At 42.1% G+C, this 17,303-nt stretch overlaps 1 protein-coding gene across 5 annotated transcripts in view; it reads left to right on the forward strand.

Moving 5' to 3' along the window:
• The window catches only part of LOC139583425 (A-type potassium channel modulatory protein DPP6-like), a 385,278-nt gene that overhangs the window by 252,943 nt on the left and 115,032 nt on the right, over positions 1-17,303 (forward strand). For all 5 annotated transcript variants that reach the window (XM_071414502.1, XM_071414505.1, XM_071414503.1 and 2 more), the window contains one exon: positions 16,740-16,854. In XM_071414502.1, the coding sequence (XP_071270603.1) occupies positions 16,740-16,854 (115 nt within the window). The remainder of the gene's footprint in view (positions 1-16,739; positions 16,855-17,303) is intronic.

Below are 17,303 nucleotides of genomic sequence, written 5' to 3' on the forward strand. Positions count from 1 at the left end.
ATCAAACAATCCAAGCGAAAATGAGGCAGAGGATTCTGGGCACAAAGCTTTACGTTTCCTGACCAGTAAATGGAACGTTCTGAGAACGGAAGTTAACATTTTGCCTGTTCTGGGAACGTACATTTTTAGTTTTCAGGGAAGTTCTGAGAGCCTTTTCCTATGGTTCTCTGAACGTTTTCCTGGTAGGTTTAGTTAATGTTCTGAGAACAGAAAAAGTTAGATTATTTGAAGGCAATTAAATAACGTTCTGAGAACATGTTTAAATAAGAATTTTAATAACACTGCTAGCTTATGTGAATTGTTTTGAATGCCAAGCACAGATAGGACACATGGAAATTAATTTGCTTAGGCATTAATCATGCAAACACTTCTTTGTGGCACATCATCAGTGAGATTTGAACTTATGATCTTCTGTTTCCTATCAATGGAATTAGTCCACTGCACCACCAGCAAGGAGCGAGCATGCCATGTTTTTTTAACTCATACAAAGCTATTCATTTTAGTCTATTCAAACAGACAACATTTCAAAGGAAACAAGCACCCATTAAGATCAAGTGTGGCCAATTAGTGTGCACAGCCAACACACCTGAACACACTCAACAAGATAGGGGATAGAGAACGTTTTGTTGACGCTGAGATAGGAATGCGTATGTTTTTAAATAACATTGTTAAATGTTTTTTGAACTTTACTAATGTTTTCTTTTAGTTTTTTATGGAAAGTTTACTTTATGTTCTGAGATCATGACTTTATATAGAACTGTCAAGAAATGTTATGCTGAAGTACTGAAATTCCTACAGAAGAACATTGTTTCTTAACGTTCTCTGAACATTCTGAGAACATGACTTTAAATAGAACCATGAGGAAACCTGTAGGAAATGTTATGCTGAAGTACTGAAATTCCCACAGTAGAATGTTGTTTCTTAACGTTCTCTGAACATTCTGAGAACATGACTTTAAATAGAACCATGAGGAAACCTGTAGGAAATGTTATGCTGAAGTACTGAAATTCCCACAGTAGAATGTTGTTTCTTAATGTTCTCTGAACATTCTGAGAACATGACATTAAATAGAACCATGAGGAAACCTGTAGGAAATGTTATGCTGAAGTACTGAAATTCCCACAGTAGAATGTTGTTTCTTAATGTTCTCTGAACTATTTTAGAACATTCCCACTGTCAAACCAGTTGGAGAACGTTCCTAGAACATTATCAAAAATGTAATTAAATGTAACCATGTTTGAACTTTTAGGAAATGTTCTGTTAAAGTAATGAAATGTCAACATTATTTTGTCAAGTTCCTTAAATGTGCAAAGAATGTTCCAAAGCCAAGCAACTATCCTGCACCGTTACCAGAATGTTCTGGGAAGGTTGTATGTATAATAACCATAGAAAAACCACGCTCTAAGAAATATATGGTTCTCAGTAGAGAACGACCGATATGGATTCACCCCTTGGGGGGTGAATAAAATAGGAAAAACAAAATAGGAAAAATGCCAAGGGGGGTTGTTACGTCCGTTGTTGAATGAATGAGACCAAAGCGCAGCGTGGAAAGTGTTCATGATAATTTTAATACTGTAACACCGACAAGACAACAAAATATAAACAAACGTAAAGTTCTGCAGGGCTATACAGCAACAGTGCAAAATAAGATCCCACAAACTAGGGTGGAAAACAGGCTGCCTAAGTATGATTCCCAATCAGAGACAACGATAGACAGCTGCCTCTGATTGGGAACCATACCCAGCCAACAAAGAAATAGAAAACTAGAATGCTCACCCAAATCACACCCTGACCTAACCAAATAGAGAAATAAAAAGGCTCTCTAAGGTCAGGGCGTGACAGGGGTGAATACTTTTGCAAGGCACTGTACATGACAACATAATGGTAATTCTTAGTAATTATTTGAATGGTAAGTCTCTTGACAAACTGGGTAAATTAAGATGGCATAGGCCTACTCACAATACAGGTGAGTAGGCTTGAAGTCATAAAATGCATCCAGCATTGCTAAGAGCTGCTGGCAAACGCAGTAAAGTGATGTTTGAATGAATGCTTACGAGCCTGCTGCTGCCTACCACTGCTCAGTCAGACTGCTCTATCAAATATCAAATCATAGACTTAATTATAATAAACACACAGAAATACGAGCCTTTGGTCATTAATATGGTCAAATCCGGAAACTATCATTTCGAAAACAAAACAGTGAAATATTTGATCAAATGGGTGGCAACCCTAAATCTAAATATTGCTGTTACATTGCACAACCTTCAATGTTATGTCATAATCATGTAAAATTCTGGCAAATTTATTACGGTCTTTGTTAGGAATAAATGGTCTTCACACAGTTCGCAATGAGCCAGGCGGCTCAAACTGTTGCATACACCCTGACTCTGCTTGCACAGAACGCAAGAGAATTGACACAATTTCCCTAGTTGATATTGCCTGCTAACATGCATTTCTTTTAACTAAATATGCAGGTTTAAAAATATATACTTCTGTGTATTCATTTTAAGAAAGGCATTGATATTGTGCTTTTTTCGCAAATGTGTTTTTGTTAAATCATCACCCGTTTGGCAAAGTTGAAGTAGGCTGTGATTCGATGATAAATTAACAGGCACCGCTTTGATTATATGCAACGCAGGACAAGCAAGTTAACCTAGTAATATCATCAACCATGTGTAGTTAATTAGTGATTATGTAAAGAATGATTGTTTTAATAAGATAAGTTTAATGCTAGCTAGCAACTTACCTTGGCTCCTTGCAGCCACAAGGTAATTTTGATGCTGCACTCGCATAACAGGTGGTCAGCCTGCCACGCAGTCTCCTCATGGATTGCATTATAATCGGCCATAATCGGCGTCCAAAAAGTCAGAATCCCGATTGTTACGAAATCTTGAAATCGGTCCTAATTAATCGGCCATGCCGAATAATCGGTCGACCTCTAGGCAGGACGCATCTCTAAACAACAGCTGCCAAGATGAAATTCGGAACAACTCAATTGGCTTGTTCAGCTATCTGTCAAGAAATTGTCGGGTTGTAACTTGATCCTACTGCTACGATTGGATATAGCGAGATTGTAACTCCGCTCCCTTTCACATCTCCTCACATCTCTCTCCGTCGCTCATATCACTTGGTGCTGTTTACTGCTATTATGAGAACTAGCTCAATGGTGATGACATTTACTACCAAGCCATAAATGTGTATAATATCTAACAAGGAGAGCGAGTGTAGGGAAAAAAATGAAACGTCAATGCACATCTGAATGATTCAAATTTGCCCATAGTTTGAGAAGTGAGAATGCACACACGTGCACTGATCTACAGCTTTCTTGGTACATAAACATGCTGGAAGATTCTTAGGTAGCTAAACCTATTGTCAACCTTTATGTATTCATTTTAAAACACTTTCTTCCCTATTACCAAAATAATCTAATCTGACTATCAATTGTCAATTTACAGATAAGATTGCAGCTGGTCAGATCAGCACACCAGTAAATAGCTAACGTTACACCACAAGTCAGATGGCTCGTTGACGAAAATGGTGCATGTTTAAAATGATAACCAGCTAACGTTAGCTAGCTACATTGGCTATTTGCTCCTATCTGATATCTTAGCACCATTTTGTGTCTAGCCAGCTATACTAATATAGCTAGCTAGCTAACACCACAGAAGAAAGCGTTAACTATGTGACCTGTTAGCAAAGATTAAGATAATTATCTGCTAAAATAGATTGTTTATTGCATGCATTTCCGGGCACGTCGACACAAGCCTTATTATTAGTGTATTAACTAAACTAATATTTGCAACAAGAGTTTGATTTTGGTCACTGTGTCAATTCATCCATTTCTCAATACTCCAGCTTTCTGTTTGAGAATGAGCTAGCTTGCTACTTGCTATTGCTGATTTTTCCCAGCTAAACGTTCCTCTGCATTATGCAGTGCTCGTGGCTCAGCCGGTGAGTGGCGGCTTTGCTATGTAGAGGGATTATCGGCAAAGCCGATAGAGAAGGGCCAATAGCCGATAGACTAGAAAAGGACAATATCGTCACAATATATCGGCTTGTTCTCTAGTTCTCAGAATGTTATGTGCTAGCTGCACAGGTCTGAGAAAGCTGAAATGGATTAGTTTTTGAGGATTAGTTCCCTTGCCTGAACTGTGAAACACAAGGATGCAGGAGGACTGCAGATTGCACCTCTCCTCTTGCTCAGGCACTGCAAAACCTGAATATTGATATGGACAAACTGCTGTGTGGCTATAAGGTCAACACAGAAAGCATTGTTCTTTGTATTGCTATTACACTGCCAATGGTACTGACACTTATCACTGCACCGCTCTGCTTTGCCAAATGTAAACACGGCCTTTCATCGGCCATAACATCAATCATCGCTGATACCAAAAGATGTCATATATCTTCCCTTATCACTACTACACTTCACTATTAACCTGTTGAACACTGTTAATGCTATTTTCTCTCTCCTCTAACTTTATGTACCTCACTTGTTATTTGGTCACAAACTTTGTTTACTGGCTCTTACATATGACTGCAGACATATGACTGCAGATACTTTTATTATTATTATTGTCACGCTGGAAAAGCCGGCTGGGCGTAAACTCCCAACGAACCGGCAGAGGCATGGGAGCCTGGCGAGCCAGCTGAGGCATAGGAGCCTGACGATTCGGCTGGGGCGTGGGAGCTCGATGATCCGGCTGAGGCGTAGCAGCATGACGAGCCAGCTGGACGTAAAACCCTGACGATCCGGCTGAGGCCTGATGTGGGATGGGCGCCTTCCGAGCCAACCGTGGCAAGAAACCTCTCGCGCCAGCTAGGGCGTGATAGCCCAACGAGCTGGCTTAGGCACCCCCGGTTCCATCGATGGTGGCCCCCGGACCCAACATCACCACCAACCGGAAAGCCAGCACTCCCCGATGCTTCTTTTAGTGGCTTCAGCATTCTGTAAGGGCCGATGCCGGAGATGAGAAGCAGGTACGGGGAGTCAATATTTACTCAAGAAACAGACAAAGACCAAGACAAGAACAGTGTCAGTACACGGGTACGAAACCACAAACGACAATTAATGCTGAAGCAGGGAACAGAGTGGGGAACCAGACAGATATAGGGAAGGTAATGACAGAGGTGATTGAGTCCAGGTGAGTCCAATAATCGCTGATGCGGGTGACGGGGTAAGGCAGGTGTGCGTAATGATGGTGGCAGTAGTGCGTAATGCTGGGGAGCCTGGCACCTTCGAGCGCCATGGAGGGGGAGTGGGAGCAGGCGTGATAGCTAAGCTACAGTAGCAGGAGTGGTTGTAGTAGCTGACTTCAAACTGCTGCAGGCCCTGCCACTGACGTAATTACTACTGGCTTCCATGGAACCACTCGTCCACTGCCATTATTCCCAAGGATGCTGTTTCCAATTAACCTGTTTGGGATAGGGGGCAACATTTTCACGTTTGGATGAAAAGTGTGCCCAGAGTAAACTGCCTGCTACTCAGTCCCAGTTGCTAATATATGCATATTATTAGTAGATTTGGATAGAAAACACTCTGAAGTTTCTAAAACTGTTTGAATGATGTCTGTGAGTATAACAGAACTCATATGGCAGGCGAAAACCTGAGAAAAATCCAACCAGGAAGTGGGAAATTTGAGGTTTGTAGTTTTTCTTAAACTCTTTGCCTCTTTGCTTCAGTTTGAGAGCTAACCACTCACTGCTGATGTGCAGTTGAAGTCGGAAGTTTACATACACTTAGGTTGGAGTCATTAAAACTCGCTTTTCAACCACTCCACACATTTCCTGTTAACAAACTATAGTTTTGTCAGGTTGGTTAGGACATCTACTTTGTGCATGACACAAGTCATTTTCCCAACAATTGTTTACAGACAGATTATTTCACTTATAATTCACTATCACAATTCCGGTGGCTCAGAAGTTTATATACACTAAGTTGACTGTGCCTTTAACTTCTCTGATCTACGGATACCGAATACGGGTTCACTTTCCTAAACAACCGCTGAATTGCAGGGCGCCAAATTCAAAGTGAAATATATCAAAACACAGCTTAGCTTGTTGTTAATCCACCTATAGTGTCAGATTTTGAAACTATATTTTACAGCGAAAGAAATCCAAGCTTTTGTGAGTGTAGCTTTCAATGCTACATCAGCTAGCCCCAAATTAGCAAGGTCACGAAAGTGTGAAAAGCAATAAAATTAATCGCTTACCTTAGATAATCTTCGGACGTTTCCACTCACGAGACTCCCAGTTACACAACAAATCTTATTTTTGTTCGATAAATATTACTTTTATCACAAAAAAACGCCATTTGGGTTGCGCGTTATGATGAATAATCAAAAGCCGTGTTCCGTTCGACAAATCCCAAAAAGTATCCGAAATGGTCGTAGAAACATTTAAAATGTTTTTTATAATCAAACCTCAGGTTGTCTTTAACAAACATAATCGATAATATTTCAACCGGCGCATAACCTATTCATTAAGAGACAAAATGAAAATGGGGTGCCCCTCTCTCGCGCGCAGGAAATATTCGGAGGACACCTGACCTCTTTTGAAACATCTCGCTCATTTTTCAAAATAAAAGCCTGAAACTATGTCTAAAGCCTGGTCACAGCCTGAGGAAGCCATTGGAAAAAATAATCTGGTTGATACCCCTTTATATGGAGGTTAGACAGGCCAGGAAACAAAGTTTAAAAAAATATATATATCACTTCCGGGTTAGATTTTCTCAGGATTTCGCTTGCAGAATAGGAATAGGGAATTTTTACTAGGATTAAATTATTATTGTTAAAGAACAGGGCTCCGGGCAGCCGAGCGGAAATGGAGGAAAACTCGCCTCCCTGCGGACCTGGCATCCTTTCACTCCCTCCTCTCTACATTCTCCTCTTCTGTCTCTGCTGCTAAAGCCAATTTCTACCACTCTAAATTCCAAGCATCTGCCTCTAACCCTAGGAAGCTCTTTGCCACCTTCTCCTCCCTCCTGAATCCTCCTCCCCCTCCTCCCCCCTCCTCCCTCTCTGCTGATGACTTCGTCAACCATTTTGAAAAGAAGGTCGACGACATCCGATCCTCGTTTGCTAAGTCAAACGACACCGCTGGTTCTGCTCACACTGCCCTACCCTGTGCTTTGACCTCTTTCTCCCCTCTCTCTCCAGATGAAATCTCGCGTCTTGTGACGGCCGGCCGCCCAACAACCTGCCCGCTTGACCCTATCCCCTCCTCTCTTCTCCAGACCATTTCCGGAGACCTTCTCCCTTACCTCACCTCGCTCATCAACTCATCCTTGACCGCTGGCTACGTCCCTTCCGTCTTCAAGAGAGCGAGAGTTGCACCCCTTCTGAAAAAACCTACACTCGATCCCTCCGATGTCAACAACTACAGACCAGTATCCCTTCTTTCTTTTCTCTCCAAAACTCTTGAACGTGCCGTCCTTGGCCAGCTCTCCTGCTATCTCTCTCAGAATGACCTTCTTGATCCAAATCAGTCAGGTTTCAAGACTAGTCATTCAACTGAGACTGCTCTTCTCTGTGTCACGGAGGCGCTCCGCACTGCTAAAGCTAACTCTCTCTCCTCTGCTCTCATCCTTCTAGACCTATCGGCTGCCTTTGATACTGTGAACCATCAGATCCTCCTCTCCACCCTCTCCGAGCTGGGCATCTCCGGCGCGGCCCTCGCTTGGATTGCGTCCTACCTGACAGGTCGCTCCTACCAGGTGGCGTGGCGAGAATCTGTCTCCGCACCACGTGCTGTCACCACTGGTGTCCCCCAGGGCTCTGTTCTAGGCCCTCTCCTATTCTCGCTATACACCAAGTCACTTGGCTCTGTCATATCCTCACATGGTCTCTCCTATCATTGCTATGCAGACTACACACAATTAATCTTCTCCTTTCCCTCCTCTGATAACCAGGTGGTGAATCGCATCTCTGCATGTCTGGCAGACATATCAGTGTGGATGACGGATCACCACCTCAAGCTGAACCTCGGCAAGACGGAGCTGCTCTTCCTCCCGGGGAAGGACTGCCCGTTCCATGATCTCGCCATCACGGTTGACAACTCCATTGTGTCCTCCTCCCAGAGTGCTAAGAACCTTGGCGTGATCCTGGACAACACCCTGTCGTTCTCAACTAACATCAAGGCGGTGACCCGTTCCTGTAGGTTCATGCTCTACAACATTCGCAGAGTACGACCCTGCCTCACGCAGGAAGCGGCGCAGGTCCTAATCCAGGCACTTGTCATCTCCCGTCTGGATTACTGCAACTCGCTGTTGGCTGGGCTCCCTGCCTGTGCCATTAAACCCCTACAACTCATCCAGAACGCCGCAGCCCGTCTGGTGTTCAACTTTCCCAAGTTCTCTCACGTCACCCCGCTCCTCCGCTCTCTCCACTGGCTTCCAGTTGAAGCTCGCATCCGTTACAAGACCATGGTGCTTGCCTACGGAGCTGTGAGGGGAACGGCACCTCCGTACCTTCAGGCTCTGATCAGGCCCTACACCCAAACAAGGGCACTGCGTTCATCCACCTCTGGCCTGCTCGCCTCCCTACCTCTGAGGAAGTACAGTTCCCGCTCAGCCCAGTCAGAACTGTTCGCTGCTCTGGCACCCCAATGGTGGAACAAACTCCCTCACGACGCCAGGTCAGCGGAGTCAATCACCACCTTCCGGAGACACCTGAAACCCCACCTCTTTAAGGAATACCTAGGATAGGATAAAGTAATCCTTCTAACCCCCCCCCCCCCCTTAAAAGAGTTAGATGCACTATTGTAAAGTGGTTGTTCCACTGGATATCATAAGGTGAATGCACCAATTTGTAAGTCGCTCTGGATAAGAGCGTCTGCTAAATGACTTAAATGTAATGTAAATGTAATTAAATGTCAGGAATTGTGAAAAACTCAGTTTAAATGTATTTGGCTAAGGTGTATGTAAACTTTCGACTTCAACTGTATATCACCCCAGTATCCTTTTTTAAACTACTAAAGAAGTTAGTTGCCTTTCTATATGGTCTGTATTCAGGTCTCAATTCAGGTCTACACTGCTTTGTTTGCTCCCTCTTCATGTCCTTGCATTGATTTCTTCACAGCCTTTAAATGTTTGTTTGCTTAACCTCTAATTCCTCCCAAACCCGGATCCGGGAGCACCCCCCACAGTAAAAAAGCTGACTAGCATAGCCTAGCATAGCGTCACAAGTAAATACTAGCATCTAAATATCATTAAATCACAAGTCCAAGACACCAGATGAAAGATACACATCTTGTGAATCCAGCCATCATTTCTGATTTTTAAAATGTTTTACAGGGAAGACACAATATGTAAATCTATTAGCTAACCACGTTAGCAAAAGACACCATTTTTTTACTCCACCAGTTTTTTACTCCATCAGTAGCTATCACAAATTCGACCAAATAAAGATATAAATAGCCACTAACCAAGAAAAAACTTAATCAGATGACAGTCTGATAACATATTTATTGTATAGCATATGTTTTGTTAGAAAAAGGTGCATATTTCAGGTATAAATCATAGTTTACCATTGCAGCCACTATCACAAAACTCACCAAAGCGACTAGAATAACTACAGAGAGCAACGTGTATTACCCAATTACTCATCATAAAACATTTCTTAAAAATACACAGCGTACAGCAATTGAAAGACACAGATCTTGTGAATCCAGACAATATTTCAGATTTTCTAAGTGTTTTACAGCGAAAACACAATATAACGTTATATTAGCTTACCACAATAGCAAACATCACAACAGCATTGATTCAAGCAAAAACATAGCGATTAGTATAAGTCACCAAAATATATTAATTTTTTCACTAACCTTCTCAGAATTCTTCAGATGACAGTCCTATAACATCATATTACACAATGCATATAGAGTTTGTTCGAAAATGTGCATATTTAGCGGCACAAATCGTGGTTATACAATGTGAATAGTGGCCAAAACTTCAAGAAATCTGTCCGGCGCCATCTTGGAGAGGAACCTATTCTAATCGAAAACTATTCATAAACTTGACTAAAAAATACAAGTTGGACAGCAAATGAAAGATAAATTAGTTCTTAATGCAATCGCTGTGTTAGATTTTTAAAATTAACGTTACTGCGCAATACAGCGTGCGCTAAAGCGAGACCGCACCATAATTCATGGCGGAATTATTATTTGACATTTGTCAACATAAGTACGAATTAACAGCATAAAGACTGCTTACTATTAGCTGAGCTTCCATCAGAATCTTGGGCAAGGTGTCCTTTCTCCAGAACAATCGTCTTTGGGTTGAAAGATGTCCTCTTGTCCTGTCGAAATAGCCGCTAACGTTAGCCACCCACTGGAGAGGTGTCCAACTCGTGAAAGCGCGTCACAAAGAAATCCAGGAAAATCGCAATAAACTGCTATAAACTGCTATAAGTCGGTTTAAATTAACTACCTTATTAAGTTTTTAAGACAAAAAACAAATTAAATCAGAGCCGGAGATATAGAACTGCTAAACCGAAAGCTTTTGAAGAAGCCATGCCGGTGTCCCTGCTGCGTCAGGCGCCTCGTCGAAAAGGTCGATACTTCCGTTCCAAGAGGTTTTATACTCCCCCAGATGGTGCTATCCGCTCCATTCAAAGTCTCACCGCTTACTGACATCTAGGGGAAGGCGTATGCAGTGCATGTAGCCCCATACCTTATAAGGGAATTTATAAACCGACCCTGGAACAGAGACCTCAATTTCAGAAACTCACTTCTTGACAGGAAGTGAGCTGCAGAATGACTTCTGTTTCACTCAGAGAAATAATTCAAACGGTTTTAGAAACTAGAGAGTGTTTTCTATCCAATAGTAATAATAATATGCATATTGTACGAGCAAGAATTGAGTATGAGGCAGTTTAATTTGGAGACAATATTTTCCAAAGTGGAAACAGCACCCCCTAGATTGACAAAAGGTTAACCTTCTGTCAAGAAAATAGTCGACTTGACTTGTCTCTTCTCTACTCGCCACAGTCACCTCCGCCACCTCTAATCACCTGCTCATTTACCCAGTGCAGTTGGACGCCCAGATAATTGTGCTAATCATTATCATAATTGCAGATATCAGAGGAACGATCAGGAAGGTTAGCCGCCATGCTCCGGGAGCTCACAAGGTCTTGGGCACTCATAGTGTTATTGCCTTATGTATCTTTCTAGAGACTGAGAAATTTGCTGAACTGTCACAAGAGTCCCAGGAGTTTGTGAGATTTGTGAAAAGATGAGGTAACCAGTAAATTAAAAAGGGGACACTGTGTATTGATCACGAAGGGAGGGTTCCAGAGGCCCTGTTGGAAATGGCTGGTCAGGGCTTAATACTCTTTGTGTTGCCTGCGCCCACCTAATGAGACACATCTATGGATCGTCACATTCAGAGAAATCGAAGCCAAAGGCTCCATTTATCAGCCTTGAAGGGGACCACTATCTTTTGCAAGTTTATTTTTCTTCATCCTTAATGGCAAACCATTTCAGACAGCGCCTGTTGAAATCAGATATAGCGTTATAGATATTCTACATATAAGAATCTTTCCATACTGGAAATGGCAGAATTATAGTGCATTTGGAAAGTACTCAGACCCCTTGACTTTTTACACATTTTGTTACGTTACAGCCTTATTCTAACATGGATTTTTTTTCTCTATCCCTCATCAATCTACACACAATACCCCATACTGACTGTTTTTAAATATTTTTTATTAGCAAATTTATTAAAATAAATAAAAAACTAAAATATAACATTTACATAAGTATTCAAACCCTTTACTCTGTACTTTGTTGAAACACCTTTGGCAGTGATTACAGCCTTGATCTTCTTGGGTATGACGCTACAAGCGTGGCACACCTGTATTTGGGGAGTTTGAGAATCCTTTAGGTGCCTTTTGGCTAACTCCAAGCGTGCTTCCATCAGGCCACTCTACCATAAAGGCCTGATTGGTGGAGTGCTGATGGTTGTCCTTCTGGAAGGTTCTCCCATCTCCAGAGAGCAACTCTGGAGCTCTGTCAGAGTGAGCATCGGTTCTTGGTCACCTCCCTGACCAAGGCCCTTCTCCCCCGATTGCTCAGTTTGGCTGGGTGGCCAGCTCTAGGAAGAGTCTTGGTGGTTCCAAACTTCATCCATTTAAGAATGATGGAGGCCACTGTGTTCTTGGGGACCTTGAATGCTGCAGAAATGTTTTGCCTCGACACAATCCTGTCTCAGAACTTTATGGGCAATTCCTTTAACCTCATGGCTTGGTTTTTGCTCTGACATGCACTGTCAACTGTGAGACCTTATATAGACAGGTGTGTGCCTTTCCAAATCATGTCCAATCAATTGAATTTACCACAGGTGGACTCCAATCAAGTTGTAGACACATCTCAAGGATGATCAAAGGAAACAGGATGCAACTGAGCTCAATTTCAAGTCTCATAGCAAAGGGTTCGGAATACTTACGGAAACAAGGTTTTTCTGTTTTTAATTTTTAATAAATGTGCAAACATTCCTAAAAACCTGTTTTTGCTGTGTCATTATGGGGTATTGTGTGTGATTGATGAGGAAAATGTGTTATTTAATCCATTTTAAAATACAGTAAGGCTGTAACGTAACAAAATGTGGAAAAAGTCAAGGGGTCTGAAGACTTTCCGAGTGCACTGTATGTGATCATATTCTGAATTCTTTGATGGAAGTGGTTATGTGGTGTGCCACAATCGGAAACACAAAATGCAACAAAAAAAGAACATGATTCTGGGGATTTTCATAAAAATGTAATCCATTCAAGGGTCTTTTGGAGGAAGGACTGTTAATATGTAGCTCCATTTGGAGTCTCATAGCAAAGGGTCTGAATACTTGTGTAAATAAGGTATTTCTGTTTTTCTTTTTAATAAATTTGCACAAAAAAAAATTCAAACCTGTGTTTTCTTTGTCATTATGGGGTTTTGTGTGTAGATTGTTGAGGATTTTTATTTATTTAATCCATTATAGAATAAGGCTGTAACGTAACAAAATGTGGAAAAAAGGAAGGGGTCTGAATACTTTTCGAATGCACTGTTTGGTTGGAAGCCTTTCTTAAGAAACATTTTAATTCATTAGATGATGATCTTGTTGAAAATACTTTGATGGTTGACAATAAGAAACAGGAAACCATTCACTTTGAGCAAATCATTTTCATGTGGGTTATTTATGCATAAGCTGACTATCTAAATAGAGCGTTGGATGTGTTACTCCATTTCCTTTGCTATTTCTGTTTTGAACTTCAGTATGCCTGTTCTGTAGCATAAAATACAACCATTCATGGGCTAAAAGGTTCAGGGTAATGTTTCTACTCATGGGAGTCCTCTGATGAAGTCCACATGCTAAACGAACAGGAGAATGAAGGGATCGAGCAAATGGACTGAAAATGGGATTTTTCTCCAGGAGGTGACTGAAAGGCAGGCTCGAAACGACTGCTATTTTGTCCAATTCCAGCCTTAGAATGAATGTGGGATCTTATTTTCCAACTAAATGGAAAATTGCCACCAAATTGCATGCTCTTTGAGATGGACGACACAGCTTATCTTCACAAAATCATTTTCTGGTCCTTCCCAGGCTGTTCACAGGGTTGCCAAGTATTTGCGACCTGCCTCCCAGATACCTTTGAACATCGTTTTCAGACACACAGGAGTGCAACAGCAATAAATTGTGCCCCTCCTCTCCCACAGATAGACGGGGAAATAGACTGAGCTAGTGAAGTTATGTCTTTCTTTGATGCTTTGAGATCACAAAGCCCGAGGCGGCGACTGCGAAGTGTGAATTCCATTGAGTGTAAATTACTTTGAATGTATAAAGAAATTGGTGTGTTCGGTTGCATGAACAAATCTGTGATGTGTGACACAAGGACAATAAGACATGAAAATTGCATTGGTGTATTTTTGGTTTATTGCACCGACTCTGGCGTTTGTGTCAAGGAAACACTGTACATTTCCTATTTCTTTGCAAAGGCAGTCCAGACACAGTAGTTCTGGTTTGGCCTAGGAACTAGGTTACATAGCTTGTTTTATGTTATTTGACAAGGAGATGACCTGATATTGGCTATAGGCTGGGAAGAATCAGAGTATCTTGCAGCTGTTATAACAGCAAGGGGGGACCAACTCCATATTAATGTCCATGATTTTGGAATGAGATGTTCGATGAGCAGGTGTCCACACACATTTGACCATGTTAGAGTATGTATTCCTTTACCTATTTTTTTTAATTGGATGTTTATTAGATTGCATGAATGCCATACACATATAAATATGACAAAAAAACACTTACTACTAATCAGAGATGAACATATGTTTCTTCTTTCAGATAACCTTGCTGATCAATATCTTCAAGCAATTAAAAATGTTACTCTGTTTTGGTTGTTATCGCTTGGCACCGAAACACAATTAAACCTAATGACAGTCACATGTTGACTCAAGCGTGCAAAAGTGATGCGTTTGACAAATATATTTGCAAGTTAAATTAGGTTCTACCGATCAGCAACTTGTGGACTACTTCCACAAGAGAGCATACCCATGGACACATTATACTAGGGGACCTACTCCACGCAGCAGTCATGATCATGATTAAAAATATCAATAATTGTCCTTGCAGCATCAGAGCATCGTAGCCCCACTAGCATTTTGTATATTGATGTGTTTGGTTAGTCAGCTGTGACTTCCCGCTGGCTGTTTACATTACAATGCTTGTGTGTGTGTGTGTGTGTGTGTGTGTGTGTGTGTGTGTGTGTGTGTGTGTGTGTGTGTGTGTGTGTGTGTGTGTGTGTGTGTGTGTGTGTGTGTGTGTGTGTGTGTGTGTGTGTGTGTGTGTGTTACAATTGTGTGTTACAATTGAGTGCTACTGTGTAGGTGTTACAATGAGTGCAAGTCTATTATATTGGGTATTATGTAAAATCCCGAATCTGTTGTGGACACTCCAAAAGAGAGTGATGTTTGTCCTCTCATGCTGGCACAAAGTGGCCGATGTTATTGTTTAAAAGAGCCTCACTGAGCCTCAGTTGTTTGTTCTCCCTGCATGACACTCACCCAACCAAACATTTTGGACTATATAGCTCATGATTATTGTTATTTTGCAGAATTGCCAGGCAAATTATTCACTAGTAGGCTACACCATTTGTATAAACTTGTTGATAAGGGATGTGTCTGGCTCTGTTTGTGGGGTTGTTTACGTCACAGTCCACTAACTCTCCTCCCGCCTGCTGTGACCAGCCCTCGGCAGTGACCCCTGCGAAAGCACCCCCGTTTCGCCGGAGCACCGCTAGGGATTGTGGGAAAACAGGTTGTTGGTTTTAATGAGGGTGTGTACTGGGCGGTGTGGTAAAAAGCCCCTGCTGCTCTTATCTAATGATGTCTGCCGCTCCATTCAATTGAGCGAAGGAGGTCACTAAAAGGCTTACCTCATAGACCAGACCACTCTATTCCATTAGAGCGTGTGTGTGTGTGTGTGTGTGTGTGTGTGTGTGTGTGTGTGTGTGTGTGTGTGTGTGTGTGTGTGTGTGTGTGTGTGTGTGTGTGTGTGTGTGTGTGTGTGTGTGTGTGTGTGTGTGTGTGTGTGTGTGTGTGTAGTTTCTCTTAATTAAGACCTTAGCCAAAGGTACTAGCTACATACCATCTGCTCAGGTCTGTTTATCCCCCCCACCCCCACTGTAAACAAATGTAAAAGTTATTAATCCAGCTATTTTGATCTTTTAGGCTTTCAATATCCTTTTCAAATTACTCCTAGCTTGGATGTTCTGTTTGTTCTGTTTGTTGGAGCTGAACTGTGGAAATGTCCAACTTTATTTCATCTTTGAGATTTTTGACAGGTGTGGTTGATGTAGGCCATGTTGTTGTTGTTGTTGTTGCTGCTGTTCTAAAGTAAAATAGGGGGTGCTTATATGTGAGGTGTGAAATGGAAATGGATTCTTTGACTCCCCCTGAGACACCCTCAGAGAGTGCAGCATAAGTCTACTGGTGACATTTCTTCACCAAATCCTCAATAATATGGGTTGTGTAGTCTTTTGTGACAAAAGGGAAAAGGTTGAAAAGCCTCTTCTCATTCAACTCACTCCATACCCTGCAGAGACCATTTATCAAATTCGATATTGATACTTATTACTTTTCAATTTAATTTTGCACTTAAAACAATATTAAACCTACTGTGTAGTTGTTTCATTGTTTCAAGTTTTCTCCAAAAACACACCTAATTTGAAATCATTTTTCTAGCAAAAAGCCTCTTGGCGCCGTTCCCCCACCAAAGTCACCAATGATCCAAAAGCTCAATTTTTATCTGTCACATTCATTTGCCAGTGATGGCTGCTGACTCCTTGCCTCATTAATAATCCCCCCTCCTCCACTCCTCCTCCTGCCTTTTGCTTGTGGCAATTCTCCTTGAGAATTCATGTTGTTGTTTCTGTAGTTCCCACTTGTCCTTGACAGACCCATCAATTTGAGTTCTCTACCTTCCTTTCCTACTCCTTCCATTTCTTTTATTCATTCTTCCATTGTTCTCTCTCACTTCCTGTCCTTTTCTTCCCCCCTACTCTTTATACTAACAGACAGTATTACTCCATTAGTTTCTCTCTCCCTTACCCCTTACCCACGTCTCATTTATTTTTCCCTTTCCTTCTTTTACTCTCCATCTTACGACTACAACCTTTCTCTTGTTCACTCTCCTTTCCTATTTTTCTCTCTCCTTTCTTTCTCTCTCTCTGACCGTGTGTTTCTCTCTGTCTGTTTTGTGTTTCCAGGAGCTGGTGGGGAGTAACCCTCCTCAGAGGAACTGGAAGGGTATTGCGATCGCCCTGCTTGTCATTCTGGTCATCTGCTCCCTGATCGTCACCTCGGTCATCCTGCTGACACCAGGTACGTGGAGAGGAGAGATGAGGGGAGGGGAATGGAGAGGAGAGGATAATGGAGAGGAGAGGATAATGGAGAGGAGAGGAGAATGGAAAGGAAAGGAGAGGAGAATGAGAGGAGAGGGGATGAGGCTGACACCAGGTACGAGGAGAGGGGAGGGAAGGGGAGGACAGGTTTGACACCAGGTATGTGGAGAGGGGAGGAGAGGAGAGGAGAGAGGATGGGAGGAGAGGAGAGAGGGTTGACACCAGGTGCGTGTGACTGAGAGGAGAGGGGAAGGGACAGGGACAGGGTTGACCACCGTACCATATGCACAAACAGGTTTAACATGCAGCGTGTGTCACATTATCTTCCAATGTCACAGAGTAGTGCACTCGTAGCTGCAGTGCAGTGGGCTTGTACTCTACCGCAAACACAAAACATGTTCACTGCATGTAGATGGAGTCTTTTTTTCT

The sequence above is a fragment of the Salvelinus alpinus genome, chromosome 8 (assembly GCF_045679555.1).
Source record: "Salvelinus alpinus chromosome 8, SLU_Salpinus.1, whole genome shotgun sequence".
Taxonomy (NCBI): domain Eukaryota; kingdom Metazoa; phylum Chordata; class Actinopteri; order Salmoniformes; family Salmonidae; genus Salvelinus; species Salvelinus alpinus.